The 18,466-nt window shown below is 34.3% G+C and overlaps 1 protein-coding gene across 1 annotated transcript in view; it reads right to left on the bottom strand.

Annotated features, from left to right (window-relative positions):
- The window catches only part of SPATA17 (spermatogenesis associated 17), an 85,398-nt gene that overhangs the window by 23,950 nt on the left and 42,982 nt on the right, over positions 1–18,466 (bottom strand). Inside the window, exons 7-8 of the mRNA XM_058836269.1 lie at positions 9,581–9,781; positions 4,304–4,455 (exon numbers count right to left, since the gene is read on the bottom strand). Of these exons, the coding sequence (XP_058692252.1) occupies positions 4,304–4,455; positions 9,581–9,781 (353 nt within the window). The remainder of the gene's footprint in view (positions 1–4,303; positions 4,456–9,580; positions 9,782–18,466) is intronic.

Below are 18,466 nucleotides of genomic sequence, written 5' to 3'. Positions count from 1 at the left end.
TTTTTTTATCAAATCCAATAGTGTCTATCTTTTCAGTTGGGAAACAAAGAAGGAAGCATAATGGTTTTCCATAGCAAAACAAGTGCAGCAGGGCAGACATTATTTAGTTTATAATGTGTGTATATTAAAATCAAAGTGTTAGACAAAAGAATAAAGATATATTTTAATTAACATATCAACTGACATTATCTGTAGTGCACTGTTTTTGCCATGAGAAACCTACTTGGGTGCATCAGTACAAATATTGTTTCTGGTAATATACTAAATACATGGTTTACTGGAAAAGTATCAATCACTTTGATTGTAACATCACTAAATCTAAAAATCCTCTGGCCATTTTTATTTAACCCCTGTCTGCAAAAAAGTAAAGTGGCAAATAAAAGCACAGCCTAGTTCTTGTAGGAAGTAAAACAGATCCCTTCTACAGCAAATTCCAGAATTTCTTAATTATACACAGACTTATTATCTGTATCCCCAGTGCTATAAAGTACCAGAACTTCATTAGAAAAATTAAGATGGAAAAATGAAGGCGCTACTTTGTAAATTTCCAGTGGAAATTAGCTGGAAGAAGCAGAGGAATACTGGATCAAAAGAGGGTAATCATGCTTAACTGTGCCCTAGAGCACCCGCATGTATAATACGATTTGCACAGTAACTACCTCTCCTATTACTGCTTGTTTGGAGTATTCTGTGTTAATGGGGTTAGCTAATTTAGTATTTTAACTTAAAAAGACTCTGCTGATTAATAAATGTTGCACACTGTGCTAGTAATTAAAATAAATGGAAGAGTTACAAATAGAAGTTGAATTGTTAAGAAAACATTATCTGAAAATATATGATAATCCCTGTTTATCATAATACAATAACAGTCCAGAAAATATGCAAATTGCTGAAGTTGCAAAGCATATGAGAAACTAAGTACAATTTGAAAAAAGTTTTCAGATATGTTGTTTGTTTGACATAAAATGTACTAGCCATTTTCACTGCAGCTAAGTCAATAAAATATTTTATAACTCTAGAAATTAAAGATTTTTTTTTAAATTCTAAAACTTAAAGTGACTTGCATTTTAAGTTTTCTTACCATTAATACTAGGCAGCACAGCAGCACCTGAGCTGCTGTAATGAAAAGCATCATCTTGCTGAAAATAAGCCCGTGAGGAACTGGGCACTGCTGTATTCACACGGCACAGGAGAGGCAGGATGTGCTAACATTGCTGCACATGAGTGAACCACTGTGGCCAAGACCAGGCTGTGCATCTCCAGCACAGCACTGGGCACAGACAGAGCCAGAAGCTGAGATGATGTTTCTGATGTCACACCAGAAGACTACAAAAAATTAGGAAACCTAAGCCTTACACAATTGCTATCACCAGACTGCACCTCATTCTGATGTTTGTTGACTTCATAAAGATGTTTACTAATATACTTTGAAGTATGAGGCATATTATATGATACAGATTTCATCAAAGTTAATGAAAATAATTTACATTTTTGTCCTCTGGAAAATTAGGCCAGCATGCAGCTGCACACAACTGAGGAAAGAACTTCTTATGCGTTGTCTAAATTCGCTGGACCCAGCAGTTGGTGTCTCAAACTAGACACTATATTAAGTGGCCATCCCAAAGGAATGCAATTGTCATTCTTATCCAAGTGGAGGGGGAAATCACTTCATTTGTATGAAAAATAGCACAATAAGGTAATAACAGCTTCAATTACATGAGAAAAGGGAATCACTCTTATTGGACTGGATTGCCCAGTTGCAGTTCCGTTATAGAATAGGAAATTCCAGCAGTTGCTTTAAGCAAGCACAGGATATTCTCTTTTGGTTCCATTTGTACTGCTTCTGCCTGCCTCACTCTCTCACAGCTTTTCCAAATTTTTTCTGCATTTTGTCAAAGGCAAGAACTTTCTTGCCATTTCTTTAAGAGCTTGCAGTACTCATCCTATCATCCTGTAAAAACTGCTTTTAAGAACCTTTATAATTAGAGGTGTGTGAGAATTCTGAATATTACTAAAAATTTCAGGTACATGCCAACAATCTTTCTGTCTTAAGAGACCCCACACAGTACTCACTCTAGAAATATACATATCAAGGATTCAGTCTGTCATTTCATGCAAACACAAGCTTTCTCAAAAAATGCCACATACTTCTACTGCTCTTTCTCTACTTATTTTCTAAAACAGAAGAATAATCAGCATAGGAAGCACTACCAGGAAGAAATAAAGTCCCAAAGTACACAATTACATGGCAAGAAACAGAAATTTGTCAATTCATAATAGACACTGCTGAGAAAAAACTACTGTAGAATCTGAGTAACCCTTTGCTGGCTCCTCCCTGGAGACCAACATCCCACACAGCAGCTGCAGCATTGCTAGTGAGCATTAGTCCTGGTGATGACCTGCAGCTCTGTCATCACCTTTTCAAGGTTACAGATGTGACCCTTGCATGGTTGGTTGAATAAGAAGCACAAATGGAATGATCACAGCCTGAAAATGTATAATATACTTTGCATTTAGTGTGCATGAAGCTGAGAATCATTGATTGTTGGGACATTGCTTCTGTGCATTAAGGATGGAATTGAATGCTTCCTTAACCATAAGGTAAATAAAGACCCCACATCAAATAATATCTGCCAAAGTTGGAGGCTCCAAATTTAAACCGTACAAGACCAAATCTTCACAATTCCCTCACTAAAGAGTCAGTGAAACATTTATTGCAAGGTCTGACCTTCTAAAAGTGTTGACAGTAATGTCTGGGGTAAACTTCATCAAATAAAAACTGGGCAATATAGTCATGCCTACAAATGAAGAACATCAGCCATCCTCAGTTGGAATGCATCAATCACAACTAATTCAAGAAAGAAAACACTTTAAATGAGAGGTAGTGTATTAATTACTACCTAGTTATAGGGGTTATTTTAAATTTCACCAGCAGAAATTAGATATAAAAATCAAAAGAAAAAAAAAGCACAAATTTAAGCTGAGATGTGAAAATTAAGCTGCTTCCTCCTCCTCACACCAATACATGAAAGAATACAGAGAGAAATAGAAAAGGGGAGTATATTTTTACTTGTAACTGAACTCCGTTATTATATTGGTATTAAAGGAATAAAAAGTGCTGTTGCTCACTAAACAAACAAACAAAAAAACCCACCAAAAACGTTGTCCAAAAGTGAAAAAGTAGTCTAAATAAAATATTTTGTTTTAATTTCAAAACCATTTTTGAGTAGAATTTTCATTCAAAGATACTATTAATATTAAATTGGGGGAAATGATCCAACAATAAAAACATAGAAGCTAAACCATGTAAACACAATTGATTCTGGCAGTCTTAAGTCCCAGTCTTGAAGCTGTCACATAGCAATATGGAGCTGATAAAAAAGTGTGAAAGAGATCAAAGATAGCAAAACATCATGTGCCAATGAACACAGGCTGCTCATGAGGAAAAGTGATTCCCTTCTGTCCTAAATTCTGGTATTGAAGGGCCAAAGGATTGCCAAGAGCAATGAATTCAAGGAAAGGTTGGCAAAACATTATTCTTTTTCCATTTAACTACAAAGCCAGAGAAAGGGACTTAGCAGGCTTTTATTATAAAAAATATACACTGGACAAAACAGTGTTTAACAGTCCATCGTGCTAAAAAAACAAAAAAACCAAATGTTTTGGCAATAACCTTAAATCATTTGGGACAGAAGCCTCTATCTTTTGGGACGGATTACGCCTGTATTTGAGATTTTATGGAAACTAACTGGCCTGTCTGACACTATTACAGCTGCTATGGGTTAAGAAATCAAACTGCTTCAAAGATGATTCCAGTTTTTGTATCATGTTCTAACATGCAACATATGCTCCCTCCCCTTCCAAGTGAGCTGTGGTACCCTTCTGGGAATGAAAACAAGTCTCATTGGCACATAACACCATTTTTCCTCCCATAACCAGTAAGTTCCCAGAATATAAAGACTGAAACAGTATTTTTTCCTTGGCAAGATGCATGTGGCAAGACAGAAATTGCATTTATTTTCTTATTTCCCATTAAAGCCGTCTGTTGCATCACATATTATTATTATTGCAAGTACTTTTACAGATTCATAGATATAGATGGCACATGTCACACAATTACAAGATAGGGTCTCTGCCCTGAGCAGTTTATAATCTAAGGACACAGAATTTAGAAGTATATACATAAAATGTTTTCTAGTAAGCTGTCAGGTTTGACATTTCATTTTGTCAGGCATGAAAGGTTTCTGAAACCAACGGAATAAAGAAAACATTCTCACAATATAAGAAAAACCAAAGAACTCACTCATTGTCATGTAAGGGATTTCTCCATTCCTCCCTTTGTGTTGCCTCTTTGGCCTTGGCTGGTGGTGAATACATTGATTCTCTCACTCTCAGGGTTGGTTCCAAAGGCTTGTAGCGCTGCTGCAACACTTCAGCAGGATTGCGGAAAGGCCCCTGAAAGTTGTAGGATAGTACAAGTATTTTATTTTGGGGTTACAATTCTTTCTTTTCTCTCTTTTATTCATGGCATATTATTGATGAAACACAACACAGAATGTTTGGGAAGTGTAGCAAGACTCTCCCTACAAAATAATTAAAGCACTTTATTTCGGTAGAGACTTACATAAAGATTGATAACATACTCTAAGGCTTCAAAGAGAGTGAAAAATGTGCACTCCAAATTTATTTAACTACTAATAAAGACTTAGTATTTTAAACAAATATATTGTTAGAACTGATTAGGAAGATATGGTTTTTACTTAGAAAAACATATTGGTGAAATAAAAAACAAGCATTAACTATATCTAAATTCTGCTTGAGAAGAAAACTTAAGTATTTTATTTGCATAGAAGAAACTTTAAAGAACATGCTCTTTTAACTATAAACCTGCCTGGGAGGGAACTAAATGCACGGCTTAAGATACAATTCTTCTAACATAATTCATTACTTCAGTACTATAAATGTATAGTTCATTTCTGAAAAGTCTAATTTCACATTAACTCTGTAATTTTTAAAAATACATGTCTCTTTTTCCCAGAGTATAATGTTTAATAACTGATTGTATCGGTATCTACCATTTAACAACATGGACAAATAGCAGCAGGAAGTCCTCTCCCGTGTTGCTGAAGTGACATATCCTATATAACTCATTTCTAGCATTAACCCTTAAGAACTTACCTGGAATATAATTAGTGCCCTGTGCCACTCAGGACAGTTTAATGGCAACTCTAGACCTAAAAGTATTACCAATTAATTTTTATTTTTGTCATTGTTGATCTTGCAATGAACTAATGAAACCTTTTGAATCTATGAACAGACAAAGAATCCTACTCACTGCCTTTATTCTTAAAGATATCCTTCTTTAAATAGGTTATCACTAACAAGTCACAGCTGGAGTTACTGCAAGCACTGAGTGAAGACTGTGGGGCTAATAAAAAGAAATGATTCACGCCTCATTTATGTTCACTTATGTTTTACATTAATAGAAACCAATAATAGGAACCAGTTACCATAAAAGTCATGGACCGTAAATAACACAAATGGCAAATAAGTATCATCTAGTACTTTTCACAGCTGGACAGGAGGATTGCTATATTTGAAAGTAGTTAATGGATTTTTATTGGAACTTTACTTTTTAAAGGTGCAGCACCAAGATTTGGAGATCTTTTTGAAGGTCCCAGTAAGCAAATGAGCATAGTATTTACACTTCTTGCAGATATTTTCTTGCTTCTATTTTATAAGTCTGGGAAAAAAAAAATTCATTTAAAAAGAACACAAAAGTCTTCAAAAAACAGAATGAAAAGTGAGAGGATAATCAATATTAGAACAGTCCACTAAAACTCGTCAACAATGTTCTAGTGATACATAACCTGATAATCAAGTTATAAAAAAGTTTAAAATTCATTATAAAAAATTAATCTTCTGTTACAAGATGTTTGCAGTAAGTGGATATATGGCAGAAGGAAGAAAGAAAAGTACTATTACCAAATAATACCAAGATGAATATATTTGCTCCTAAAAGTAGGCTTTCAGAATATTGTATTATTTCTTCACTGAAAAATATTGGCTCATATTCCTCCAGGATAAGTGCCAAATAGGATAGTCAAGCAAGGGGTTTTCTCCACCTTTAATTTCTACGACCTAACTAAAAGTTAGATACATACAAAAGCCCCCAGTCTATAGTTCAAATAAAATTACAACTTCTAATAGGAGAGGGGAAAATGATGTAACTAAGCAAAGGCCCCTCAAAACAAATCTGTGTCATCACTAATGAAAGCAGGGTATATATATAATAATACATAACAAATAAAAATAAGATTTTTTCCATTCCTCTGAATAATGTATCTGAAGAAATTTACTTAGTAACAAGGACCTCAGGAATGTATCTGAAATTAAGACCTCTAAAAAATCCATGTGTCTATTTCCATTTTACAAGACTAAGACTTTCGGAAACTGTGGTAGAATGTTGCTTAGAAATGTTTTCAAATAGACAATTCTTGGAAGAATTTCAGGCATCCTGCTACAAAAGGAAATCTTTCTGGGGAGGTCAAGGTTGGAAAGGAGGGGAAGGAGTCAACCAACAATTTTTACCCTGAAGGAAACTCATACAGCTGTAAGCTCTATGTTTGGAATTTGTACTCAGTAGCATAAATCTTGATACCAACTGGTTTGCCAAATAAAGGTTAGCAGATCTGAATTCTTACTATTTTATCATACCATCAGAAAGTCATAATAAAAAGTATGATCTACATGAAATTATGCATTCCTCACTGTCCCCATTCCACGACAGATAATAGCATGCAAAAAAATCTAAATGGTAATGTGCATTCTGTTACTAATGTCTTTTAATGAATAGATGACTGATTTTTGCATTATCTGTGTTTCTATCAAATTATAATTCTAGTTAACTCAGTAAAAATGATAGATCTAATTCATGTAGAAGCATCACTATAACGTTTCTTTTAAATATTCTACCTTATACATACAGAGCTTACCTACTAAACACTGAAAACCCATTTCCCTATGTGAAAACTGAAAGTTTTTTTTTTCTTTTAAACATATATTATTGACAACCTCATATAAAATATCCAAACCAATGGGCAATAAAAATTTTAGATACCTGAAAAAAGTTACAAGTGGCTCACAGTGAGCCAGACAGATATTAGAAAAAGAAGCTTGGTGATAAAAAGTGTCACCACAAAGAACTAGGACACAAGTATATCTAGTAATTAAATTTCTTATTGTCACACCAGACAACTTTCAGGAGGATGTGTTCTGATGGGTTTTCATTTCCAGCTGTTTCATCAGCTCAAACCAGTGTCCTTTTCTTAGACATACAACCCTAAATTGTCAAAGTGTTGTGCAGGGATTTAGCCGTGTGACTCCCATTAACATCAATAAGAGTCGGGCAGCTAAATCCACGCGCTGTGCTTTGAAAATTTACCCCACAGTGTACATCCCAGGGTGCTGAAAGGATTAAAGTATTATATAGTAAATTCCCTCTTTGAGGTGCAGAAAATAAACAGAACTCTTCTGGTTTGTTCTAAAAGGCTATCTGTGCATGACTGCTGTGCGTGCATCTGAACATAGAAGGGTCTATAAAATATTCCAAATCCAAGCAGAAACTTGTAAGTTAGTTTGTATACAGTAAAGCAGTTTTGAAAGAGCAGCTTAACAATGGAAGAACTGTGCTTCCCTATTTATTTAAAAGCCTGATTCCTGTACCATGTCCACAAGGCAAAATCTTTCCTCTTTCCTGAGAGACAATGCAACCAGTCACATCCTGCTCAAGGACTGTCATAGCCCTCTTGGTCCCAGACGGTAAAGCTATAATGTCATGTTTATGTCAGCTCTAAACTCCCTGATCACCCAAACTGCTTGTTGGCTCACACTTTGTCTCAATTCTACTGTGAGTCAATGAGGTCATTCTATGAAGAAGCTCAAGCAGTCAAGGTAGGGAAGGAGGGACAAAGGTAGCCCTGAAGTTGATTCTTACTGCTATAAGCAGAGGGCTCACCTCTGCTTCTCCAGAGGTATTCTCACAGGCCTGCACCTTCTTAGAATCATAGAATCATAAAGGAGGGAAAAGACATCAAAGATCATTGAGTCCAACCTTTGACCAAACACCTTGTCAAACTAAACCATAGCACTAAGTGCCATGTACACCCATTTCTTGAACATTTCTGGGGATGGTGACTCCACCAGCTCCCTGGTCATCCTGTTTAATGCCTGACCACCCTTTCAGTGAAAAAAATTTTTCCTCATGTCCAGCCTGAACCTTCCCTGGTACAGTTTGATGTTATGTCCTCTTGTTTTGTGACTGGCTCCCTGGGAAAAGAGACCAACCCTCCCTTGGCTTACAGCCTCCTTTCAAAGAGTTGTAGAGAGCAATATTGATTCAGAGGTGCAAAACACCATTAAAGATATACATACATTGCTTATTCCTCAAGTTGTTACTTGAGAAATTCCTGAAGATAAGGTAATAGCTTCACTGAAAGTTGCTAAGAAGAACTCATTCAAAAGTATTTTCTTTCTAAGCAAGATACAGATAAGGAAATTTAAATATAGAATGGAGTACAAAAAGGGAAAATGTCAGAGGTTCTGAAGATGTGTCACTCAAAGTGAAATCAGCATGGAAAGTGTTTGTGTGAGCTAAGCAGAAGATTCAGTAGACTGGGAAAATGGAAAAAAAATTCAGAACAGAGGGAAAGACAGAGTATTTCTATCCCAAAAGTAATTGTATCAGGCACCTACTGGCAAAAGCTACGTGTCATCATACTGTCATCAAGTGTGGAACACAAATGCCTCAAAAGTTTTTCTGCTGTATATATTGGTCATGTTCCCAGCAGCTTTTGATAATAAGGTGGCAAAAGCTGTTTTGCCATCTTGTGAGACATTCACTTTGGTGCATTATCTCAGAAACGTCCATTACTTTACGGAAAAGAAAAAAATCCACCTGCAAGATAAGGTGACACCAACTGAAGTTAAAATCATGACCATTACAGTTAAGATTGGAAGCTGGGAAACTCAGCTGTGATGGAGCACAACATGTAGAAATCCTTGAAATTAGAGATGACACACACTTACTGGACACAAGAGAGCAGCAACTATTCTGAACTGAGAGGGCGTCTCAGTCTTCATATGGAAAACAATTGCAAACTGAGGAAAAAGTTATCACAAGTGCTTAATTTTTCCTATCACCTTTCATTTCTCTTTTTTTTTTTCATTATTTAAAATTGGAAATTAAGAATTCTAGGTCTAATGAATCATAATATTGATACTCAATTATATCAGGTCATACCTTTGAAATATCATAAATTACACTTTTCTTCCCAAAGGACAAAAACAACGTATCAAGAATCATATTTGCCTGTTTCTACATAACACCTAGATTTCTTTTTCTTTAAGTCAAATCTGTGTCAAAGACTTTATATCTTCAATGCAAGCACTAGATTTATATTTTTTTAAAAAATCACAAAAGGGATTTTCAGACCTAGTGATCCATCTCAAGATATTCTGTGATAATCTATGATAAAAGATGTGAGCAAAAGCTGCCTCAGAGTCACTGGGAAAATATTACCTGAGGTTTCTGTCTGCCAGCAGGTAGCAGAGGCAGTGCTGTGACAAAAGCTGGAGGCTTTTTACATGTTGGCCAGTCATAGAGCTCAGCACAGGGACTCTTCACTTGCTGCTTTCTGTGGGTCAGTGGCTTTGACTTCCGTAGCAGCAGTTCCATTGGATCTGGGGATTTTTTGAATGGTGAATTGTAGATGCCTGGAATCTGAGCAGAAAATGGGATTATCTTTGACTTCCACTCATTTAAATTTCTACGTACACTAGGAACAAAACCAAACAGTGGCACCTGCTGCACTTTTAAAAGTAAAACAGTCCTTGGTTAAGGAGAAATAGAAGATAATTTATGGAATACCAAAACCAAATTGTTTTTTTTCCCAACAAAATGTCCACAATGAGTTCCTGAATAACTATTACAATGTGTTTAGCCTTAATAGCATAAAACATGTGAAAAACAAATATTTTGCACAATGATTTCTAAATTATTACTAAAATAGAAAGGTTCATTCATCACTGAATTTTATTTTTATTTTTTTTTGCATTACTTATTGTATGACTAGTGTGGTATAATATAACAATTACTAATATAAAACACACATTTCAAATTCTGTTTTAGTAATCTACATCATTAACAATCTGTGAATATCTGGCAAGTCAAAATTATGTGACAGACTGTTTCCAAACCATACCTATATATGTAGGGATTTTATCAGTTATATATAAACAATTCCCAAATAGACATATGTGAGTTTACTAAATTAATTATGAAGTGTTAAATATGAGAAATCCTTTTCCATATTGCACAAAGCCACTAAATTTCCTATAAAATAGATGACATATGATTGAAATACACATAAAATAATTCAGATACTTAGCTGCTTTAAAGATAATTAGATTTTCTACAAAGATATACTAAAACTTTTAAAGGAGACTTGCTCAGTTAAAATATATTGTCTTTTGCTTTTATCATAATTCTAATTACTAATAAACCTTGAATAAAAGTAGTAGGAAAAGAAATCGGTTTCAAGATGTGATGAAAGTTAAGGAAAAGAGTAAATGTGTAAAATCTTGTATTGCTCCATGAGGACCCATGAGAAAACTGTGTAAGGCATCAGACTCCTCATAAAGTATTAAACTCTTGGGGCTGAGAGGACAGAAATCTCCCCAATGAGATCTAATGCATTTTTCATTAACATATCCTACTGGGAAATTCCAGTTTCTTGCATCAAAACAATTAAATAAGGCACATGTAAAACATAGTGTCTAATAGACAAAAGTATTCGTCGATGGTAGCTTAGTCAAAATAATGTTGGGCTACTCAAAATTTTAAAGGGTGCATTCTTCATGTCTAAGTTATATGGGCCTAATGAAAATTTATTTTGGTCCTCTGTTATTTGTTCCCCTCTTAGACTAAACCCTACAAGCTATTTCACTAATGGGCAAAATGTACAGTGGGGAAGAGGAGATGAATAGAGGTAAGTGGTAGAAACATATGTATGCCAAACAACCACTGATTGTTCCTTCAGCCCTTCAGGATACCAAATTAGAATGGCAGGGATCCATGCTTCAAACAGCAGGCAAGCAGAATCACTGGAGTGAATGTGAAATTCCAGGTCCATCTCTATGATCTGTAAAGTCCAGCTGCAACTTAATCTTCTGTTCTGCAAGTCTGGCTCTTATGTAAATATCTCATAAAGTTACAGATTATCCTCATGCTGTTATTATTTTCATAGTACTTCATCATTGTTATATTGCAATTTTCTTATCAGCCCAGTAGAGTTTTGCCTGTGAACACTTGGTGATCTGCAAGTGCTACATAAAGATAAGTTCCATGTGTTGTCTTGGAATTTATTGCACTCTCCCACAATTATTGATTGCAGTTACACCATATACATTTTGCACAAGTTCTCTCAAATATAAAATGCCACAGTCAACACAAATTCCGTACAAATGGAATACACGAGATTCACACAAATTAGATCCCTTTCTGGAGATACACAAACCATCTCTATACCATGGTCATTATATCTCTTCACTCATTAGTCCTACCACAGCCTTTGGATTTGCCTACATTATGACCAATTAATTTTTTGTCTTCACTAACAACTAATGTTGATAACAGTAAATAGAAAAGTAATAGCCTGCAACTACTTTTTTTTACATATTGCACTGAACTGCTCATTATGTTGTGGCTTCATTTTTCCACCCCTTCCTACACCATCCATACTCAGCTGTGGAGATTGTTCTAGCCATGCCACGAGCATGCAGAAGTTCCCAGCTATGGGGGAGAGATACTGCTCTCATGGTAGGTCTGTGAAATGCATATTTTATAGAAAGTGACAATGGCACTGAAAATTTAAATATTATCCAGAAGAGGAACATCGCCATGCTCATCACTGAGAATCAGGGAGATCTGAAAGAAAACACTAAAGCATAATAACAACTCTCTAAAGTTGGCAGGCATAGATTTGTTGATCAGTAGCAAATCCTGATCAGGCCTGTGTTTTCCCAAAATTTACACCTCTTCTTAAGCCTTTTCTTAAAAAAAAAATAAAATTTAAAAAAGGCTGAAGAGCAATTTGAGGAGGAAATATTTTAATTTTTTTAACTGAAAAAAAATAAAGTATTAGATCATTTCAATCTACTTAATACAGGTTTGGGTTCTGTTGCTCCAAAGTGTAAAAACACAATATCTGAAATAATTTAAATGTTCTTCCTCTGAAAAATTAAATGCAAGGATAAATTTAAATCGATGTTCTGTCTAGGCACTTCCTTTAGTCACCCTGAGAGATACTGTGTCTCCATGAGTAAAATGGCTTTCTGAAGATACGTTTTGCAATCTCTATTAAAATACTGCATGTATTGTATTTTGTGCTTCTTTGATTAAATGTTTAGCAGTAATAAAAAACTATAGTTCATAAAAGGTTCAAGCAATGTGAAATGCTACAGAATATCTCCAAGAGCACTAATAAAATTGGCTTTTAGCACTTTTAATGAAACTAAAATTAGCCATAATAAATGTGGAAATCCATTGATTGAGTATCTTTGGAATTATTATTGCTGAAAAGGTGTCTTAACAAAGAGTCATCTTTTGTTGCACTTTTTTTACACACTCCCTAGTTAAATACACACAGATATTATATCAACTATAAAAACAGATTTGTAATTTAGAGAGGCCAGCTGGGTACTTTAGAAGTTTTTGCTTCTTCTACAGATGAAACTCTTTGTAAGATCTGGGTCAAAATTGATTACAAAGTGCATATTTAAATAATGACTTTTTAAGCAATCCTTGTTAATTACTTTACATTTTAATTATATATGTTCAAGTATTCAACAAGACACATAACAGAGCAATCAACAGAGTTAGTATCTAGACAGACAAAATTAATATTAATTTACTCTAAATTCCCCAAGGTTTGTGGAAAGGTTAGGCCTAGATTGAAAATGGTAAAGTTTTGTAGGAAAGACAAGGGGATGAGTTTGAGTCTACCTTCTAGTTAGATGAAATTGCTTCCATTCTTTTTTAATAATATCTCTTCAAGTTTTAGTCTTGTTTTTGGAATTTGTTGCACTGTACAATGTGATAATGAATACCCTATTCACTCCTTCCTTTGCAGGGAGCTGGCAGAAATCTAAGAATTTGTGGGATCAAAGCCTTTGATACTTAATACATTTGTATATCTTCTTGAGACAAATACAATGTATTAAAAGCCTTACTTCATTTCTTTCCCTACTTTAATAAAATATTCTCTCAACTACAAAACCATTGTACTTACTACTGCTTTTTCAATGGTAGAAAAGTATGTGTATTGGATATTACTCCATACTATGATATCAATATTTTCCCCATATTTAGTTCATAAGAAAATATGTAATGCTCCATAACATTACCATAGATTACAAAAATGTACCTCTGGTCTGCAAGGAAGATGACACATTTTTCTGTACCCGTGATCTTCAACACTAAGAAGGGATTCTGTCAAAGCCAGCTTTCAGGACTTCATTTCCAGGAACAATTTTCCAAAGTGACAAACACTATGGGGAAATCTGTGCTAACTGTTAAAAAACTTACAACTGAGTTATTTGCAATACTGTCATGCTAACTTTCACCTCAATGAGACCAAAGAAATCTCAGGAGGGGACTCTGCTAATAGCTTCCTACTGACCTCCTTACATCAGGCCCTTCTGGTGAACAGTGGCCCAGTGGTGAATATGGCAAATGAGGTGTGAAAGCAGAGATTTATTTTTTTTTTAAGACTATGGTTCTGACTCATCAGGAAAAAGAAAGGAAAAAAAAAAAAAAAGAAAGAAAAAAAGAGTGAGAGAGAGAAATGAGTTGTACAATAGATATATTTTTCCCCTAGAATTCTCTGCCTCAGACCTTCCATCATGGAAACCCAAGCATGACCTGGAATATTAATTGTGTCAGGTCAGGCATACTGGCAAATGTACCATTTGTTACCCAGTCATCCTTAACAATACATTAATATTTTGAATCATTTTGCATTTCTAACACTCTATCATTTTGTTTCCTCCCAATCATTTGCTTATCTTTATAATTAATGGTCAAATATAAAGGAAGAAAAAATCATCAGGAAACAAATATTAATTTAATAAACATTAGAAAGGAAAAGGTTTGGGGATTTTATAGCCGGAATTGCTTCCACCACAAAAGCTGCATTTACTCAGTGCTAAAGAATATCCATTTTTGTCTTCCCCTGTTTATCATTTCAATACAGAGAGAAAGAGTTAATTTTCTTTCTGTCTAAATTAATTAATTATTTTTCAAGAACAAAAGAAGAAAATTATTAAGGAGTTGCCTTTAAAGCTAAACTATGAAGTAAGGCAGCAGCAAAAGAAATAGAAAGAAGGAAGAAAGAATAGAAAAAGGTGCAGGTAGAAAGGGAAAGACAATGCTATGTTGACTATGCTGGACAGTTCCTCAGAAAAGATAGGTGACCCCAAGTTGTATAATAAATCCTGAACAGTTTAGATTCTGCAATATTTATTAATTAATTAATTATTTCTTGGTCTTCTTTCCTACTTCTTTTAAAATTTATGTAAAAAAGACCTTTTAAAATCCATGTAAAAATTTTCAAACCAAATATGTTCTAAGATACAACATAGGTATTGTGCTGCAAATAATAACACACATGCAAAATTAAAAATTGACGAAGTTGAGCTGAAGATAAATTGAAAGCATTAAATCAATAGAAAGTGTATTCAGATATATTTACTTATTTTTACTGTAACTTTAATAAGAAATAATAAAGATATGCTCTATATTAATTACTATTTCACATCAACTCTGAAAGACTGAAATAATCAACATATATCATGAATATAAATGTTTCATTTAACAGTCATTTAATCTTGAAAAAAACAACTTTGAGGGAGGAAGCTTGTGCAAGTGGTTGTCACAGTAAGAACCTAAATAAAGTGCTACTTTCTCACTCTGGTCTTTTAATGAGGAGTTAAATGAGAAAGAAAAGACTTCAACAAAATAGGGACTTAATTTCAAAATCCTTTCTTGCTCCATTGTAATTTGTAAAAAAACCTAAGCAAGCTGTGAGGAGAGGTAAGAGATCTTTAAAAGCCATAAAAGTAAAAGCATGAAGGAGAGCTGTGAATGAAATATTTGCTAGAGATGGGATTGCTGAATCAACACTGACCAGTGCACTTCATCATAATTATCAGGACATACCACTGCCAGGGGATTTATAAAAATCCCACTCAGCAAATAATTGCCCTGCTGTTAGGAGATAGTCGGAGTGTTAACACACTGTCACAGTCTAACGTTTAGTAAGATATTCAACATTCAATTACTCTTGCTGAGAACTAAAAGGAAACATGATCATTTCTCAGCTACTGCAGTTATGCTTCCACATGAATTCCAGTGAACAATCCTGTTAATCCCCAGATATAGTTGCTCTAGGAGGGAAAAGAAATACCTTAAAACATTAATGATTCACAAAGAAGTGTTTATATAATGCTGCAAACATGTCTGCAAATGAAAAGGAATATTGAACTTCTAAATAGCTAGCTTTTTACAGACTTTCAGTATATTTCATATTTAGTGAAAATAAAAGGACAAGATTTAATATGAGATTTATTTTAGAAAGAATATCTATGAAAAAATATGTAAATACTGTTCTAGCAACAAGTATAATAAGATTATGTCCATGAACTCAAATTCCAAACATCAAAATATTTAAGCTACAATAGAATGTATTGTACTAGCAACAATCTGCAATTTTTTAACTAATGTGAACAGAGTTTTGTATTAACAATTAAGAAATACATTGCAAAGTTTATGCAGATGTTGGAAAAATACCATAGTATGGTTTAGCATTCTGGTTTGAGATAAAACTTCTTTACCATGCCTAACAGTAGGAAAAAATTCACTAACCTTTATAAATGTAGTTTCAGTCCTCACTGAGCTAATGCTACTCCTCAGGCCTGATCCTCTAATCCCTGAAAAATATACTCTCAGGAATTTCATCTAAATAAGGACCGGAGGACCTAGCCTGTTGTTGCACCTAAGGTATTTTACCTTTCTTTGAGATACTGCTTTTATGGAGAGACTGAAGAATTCATAAATGAGTGATGAGTAGAGTATTTTCTTTCAAGTGGGATTAATTACCTGTCTTCTGCATAATATATATTCTGTTTAAACAGAGTAATAGAAACATTAATTATTGTTATTGTGCCTTCAGACCGTAAAGCTTGGTTCAGTCCTTTTCATTGTGAAATGTTTGCTTGATATCGAAATAATAGTGCAATCACAGTTTAAATGCACTTGTATAAGTAAACCAAGAAGCAATTTTATGGACTATACAATGAGGTGTTAAGGAAATATTCAAATCCAGTATCCTGGCCACAGACCATAAAACCAACCTCTAAACATACAAGGCACTAAGTTCAATTGCAGGAAACGACACTGTAATTGAGTCTCCAAACAGGTACCATCTGCTTGGGCATTTAGGCACCAAGACAAAAGAGAAACATAATCTTCATTTACTGCATAAAACATTGAGGCACAATATCCAAAACACAGTGGCCCAGAAGATGCAGAGGCATCCCAAAAATGCATCCACCTTTCACTGATAGTCTTTCTGAACGAGGTTTACTCTGTCAAATCTAATTCTAATGCAGGCTCTTGATGACTTGACTAGATCAGAGATAATAACTTGAATGAGTGAATGATGGCATGAGAAACAATATTCTTATGATGAAGATGCAACACAGGGACAGCACATTCAGAGTTCTCTTACTGTCTTCTCACTCGACTTCTAATTTCAAAACAAGCAGAAAAATACAACTTAATTGCTGCATAGCTTTATTTTAAAAGCTGGAATGGGAAATTCCATTGCTGTTATCATTTTCTCTTTAAGAAGTGCTAGGCTGAATATGGGATATTATACAAATTATAGGAATCTCTGAAAAGAAACCTGTTATATAACCACCTTGAGTAAGTGAGAATTAAACACCTTAGTCTGAAAAATAATCGCTGAAGGTGAATATATTCTGTGGCTCAATAACTGCCTATAAACACAGCATTTTCTTCCTTTACAGAGATATTTTGAGACTAAAATTATTTATCTTGTGAGAAGTTTTCAGAGCCTTAAAACACATACCCACATATGTGATATTACTTACATATTAAAAATTAAAATTCCATCCATTGTCATTGTACTAATGGAAAAGAATAGCTTTGTACAAAAAAATCTACTTGAGATTCATTCTTTTTCTAACTGGATTAAGAAAAATCCTTATAATTATAGCACTTAGAATCTTTGAATTTGTAACACCAGAGGTTACCTGCAACAACAGATCAGAAGAGAGGAGAAGCTCTTTGTAACAGATACAGACAGAAATCATATGGAGATTTCCTTTTTCAAGGATATAATTGCTAAATAGAGAATTGTTTTACTCCTCAAAAATGCAAAACAATGTAATATTTCATTGCTTTTCCTTGTGCCTTATGTCTGTTGTATTGTGCTTACATGTGAGTATTCCCCCACAGACATATATGCTGACAGATTTATTAAACAATTTGCTGTAGTAAACCTATTGGATTAGGCAATGAGTAAAAACTCAGAATGTGGTATAATGTTTAACAAAGCAGTCTGCAATCAGACCAATAAATGAGGGGAATGTTTAATGAACAGTCATAGTATTGTATTGGGAAAGAATAATGAGGGGCCAGAACCATGTTAGTATGATTAGTTAAAGATAGTCAAAAATTAGTAGAAAAGAGTGATATAATTAGAAAAAAAAAAACCCCAAAGATGAAGACTTTACTTAAAGATTGTTGAAGTGGAAAAACTGAAAACAAAGCAACTACATATAAGGAGATGTACACTGTTCATCTTGTCCCTCGCAGGACAGACACAATTCTCAAATTAACAGTATATATTAGATACTAAACAAAAGCACTGAATATTGAACAAACAGTGTAAGGTAATGAAAGAACTTTACCATTATGCTATTCTGTTGCCTAAGAGCTAAGAGCTGAAAAACAAAGGAACCGGTGTGTGCATCACTCATCTTGAAGTCTCATTAAAGCAAGGATACCATCAGTGCCATTTCTTAATCAACAGGAAGGTTTGCTGTTGGGACATGCATGGTATTTTATCTTCATGACTTCTCCCATGCCATTCCTAACCTCTCTCTTATGCAATTATCTCTTACTTAGCATGTACTTCTCCTAATATAACAGGAGAAAAAAATTACCTGAACTAGACCATTGCTCATCCCAACTTGGTTAAATACCAGATGGACTACTATGCATCAAGCAAATTTATACCAGTAACTATTTCAAGAATATCAGTTGAGTTACACCGTTTCTGAACGTGGTTTTGTGAACTATTTAGCTGATTTTGTGCTGCAT

This window comes from Poecile atricapillus, chromosome 3 (assembly GCF_030490865.1).
Source record: "Poecile atricapillus isolate bPoeAtr1 chromosome 3, bPoeAtr1.hap1, whole genome shotgun sequence".
NCBI lineage: Eukaryota > Metazoa > Chordata > Aves > Passeriformes > Paridae > Poecile > Poecile atricapillus.
Note: the sequence above shows the minus strand (reverse complement) of the source record. Positions and strands in the feature narration are given on the sequence as shown.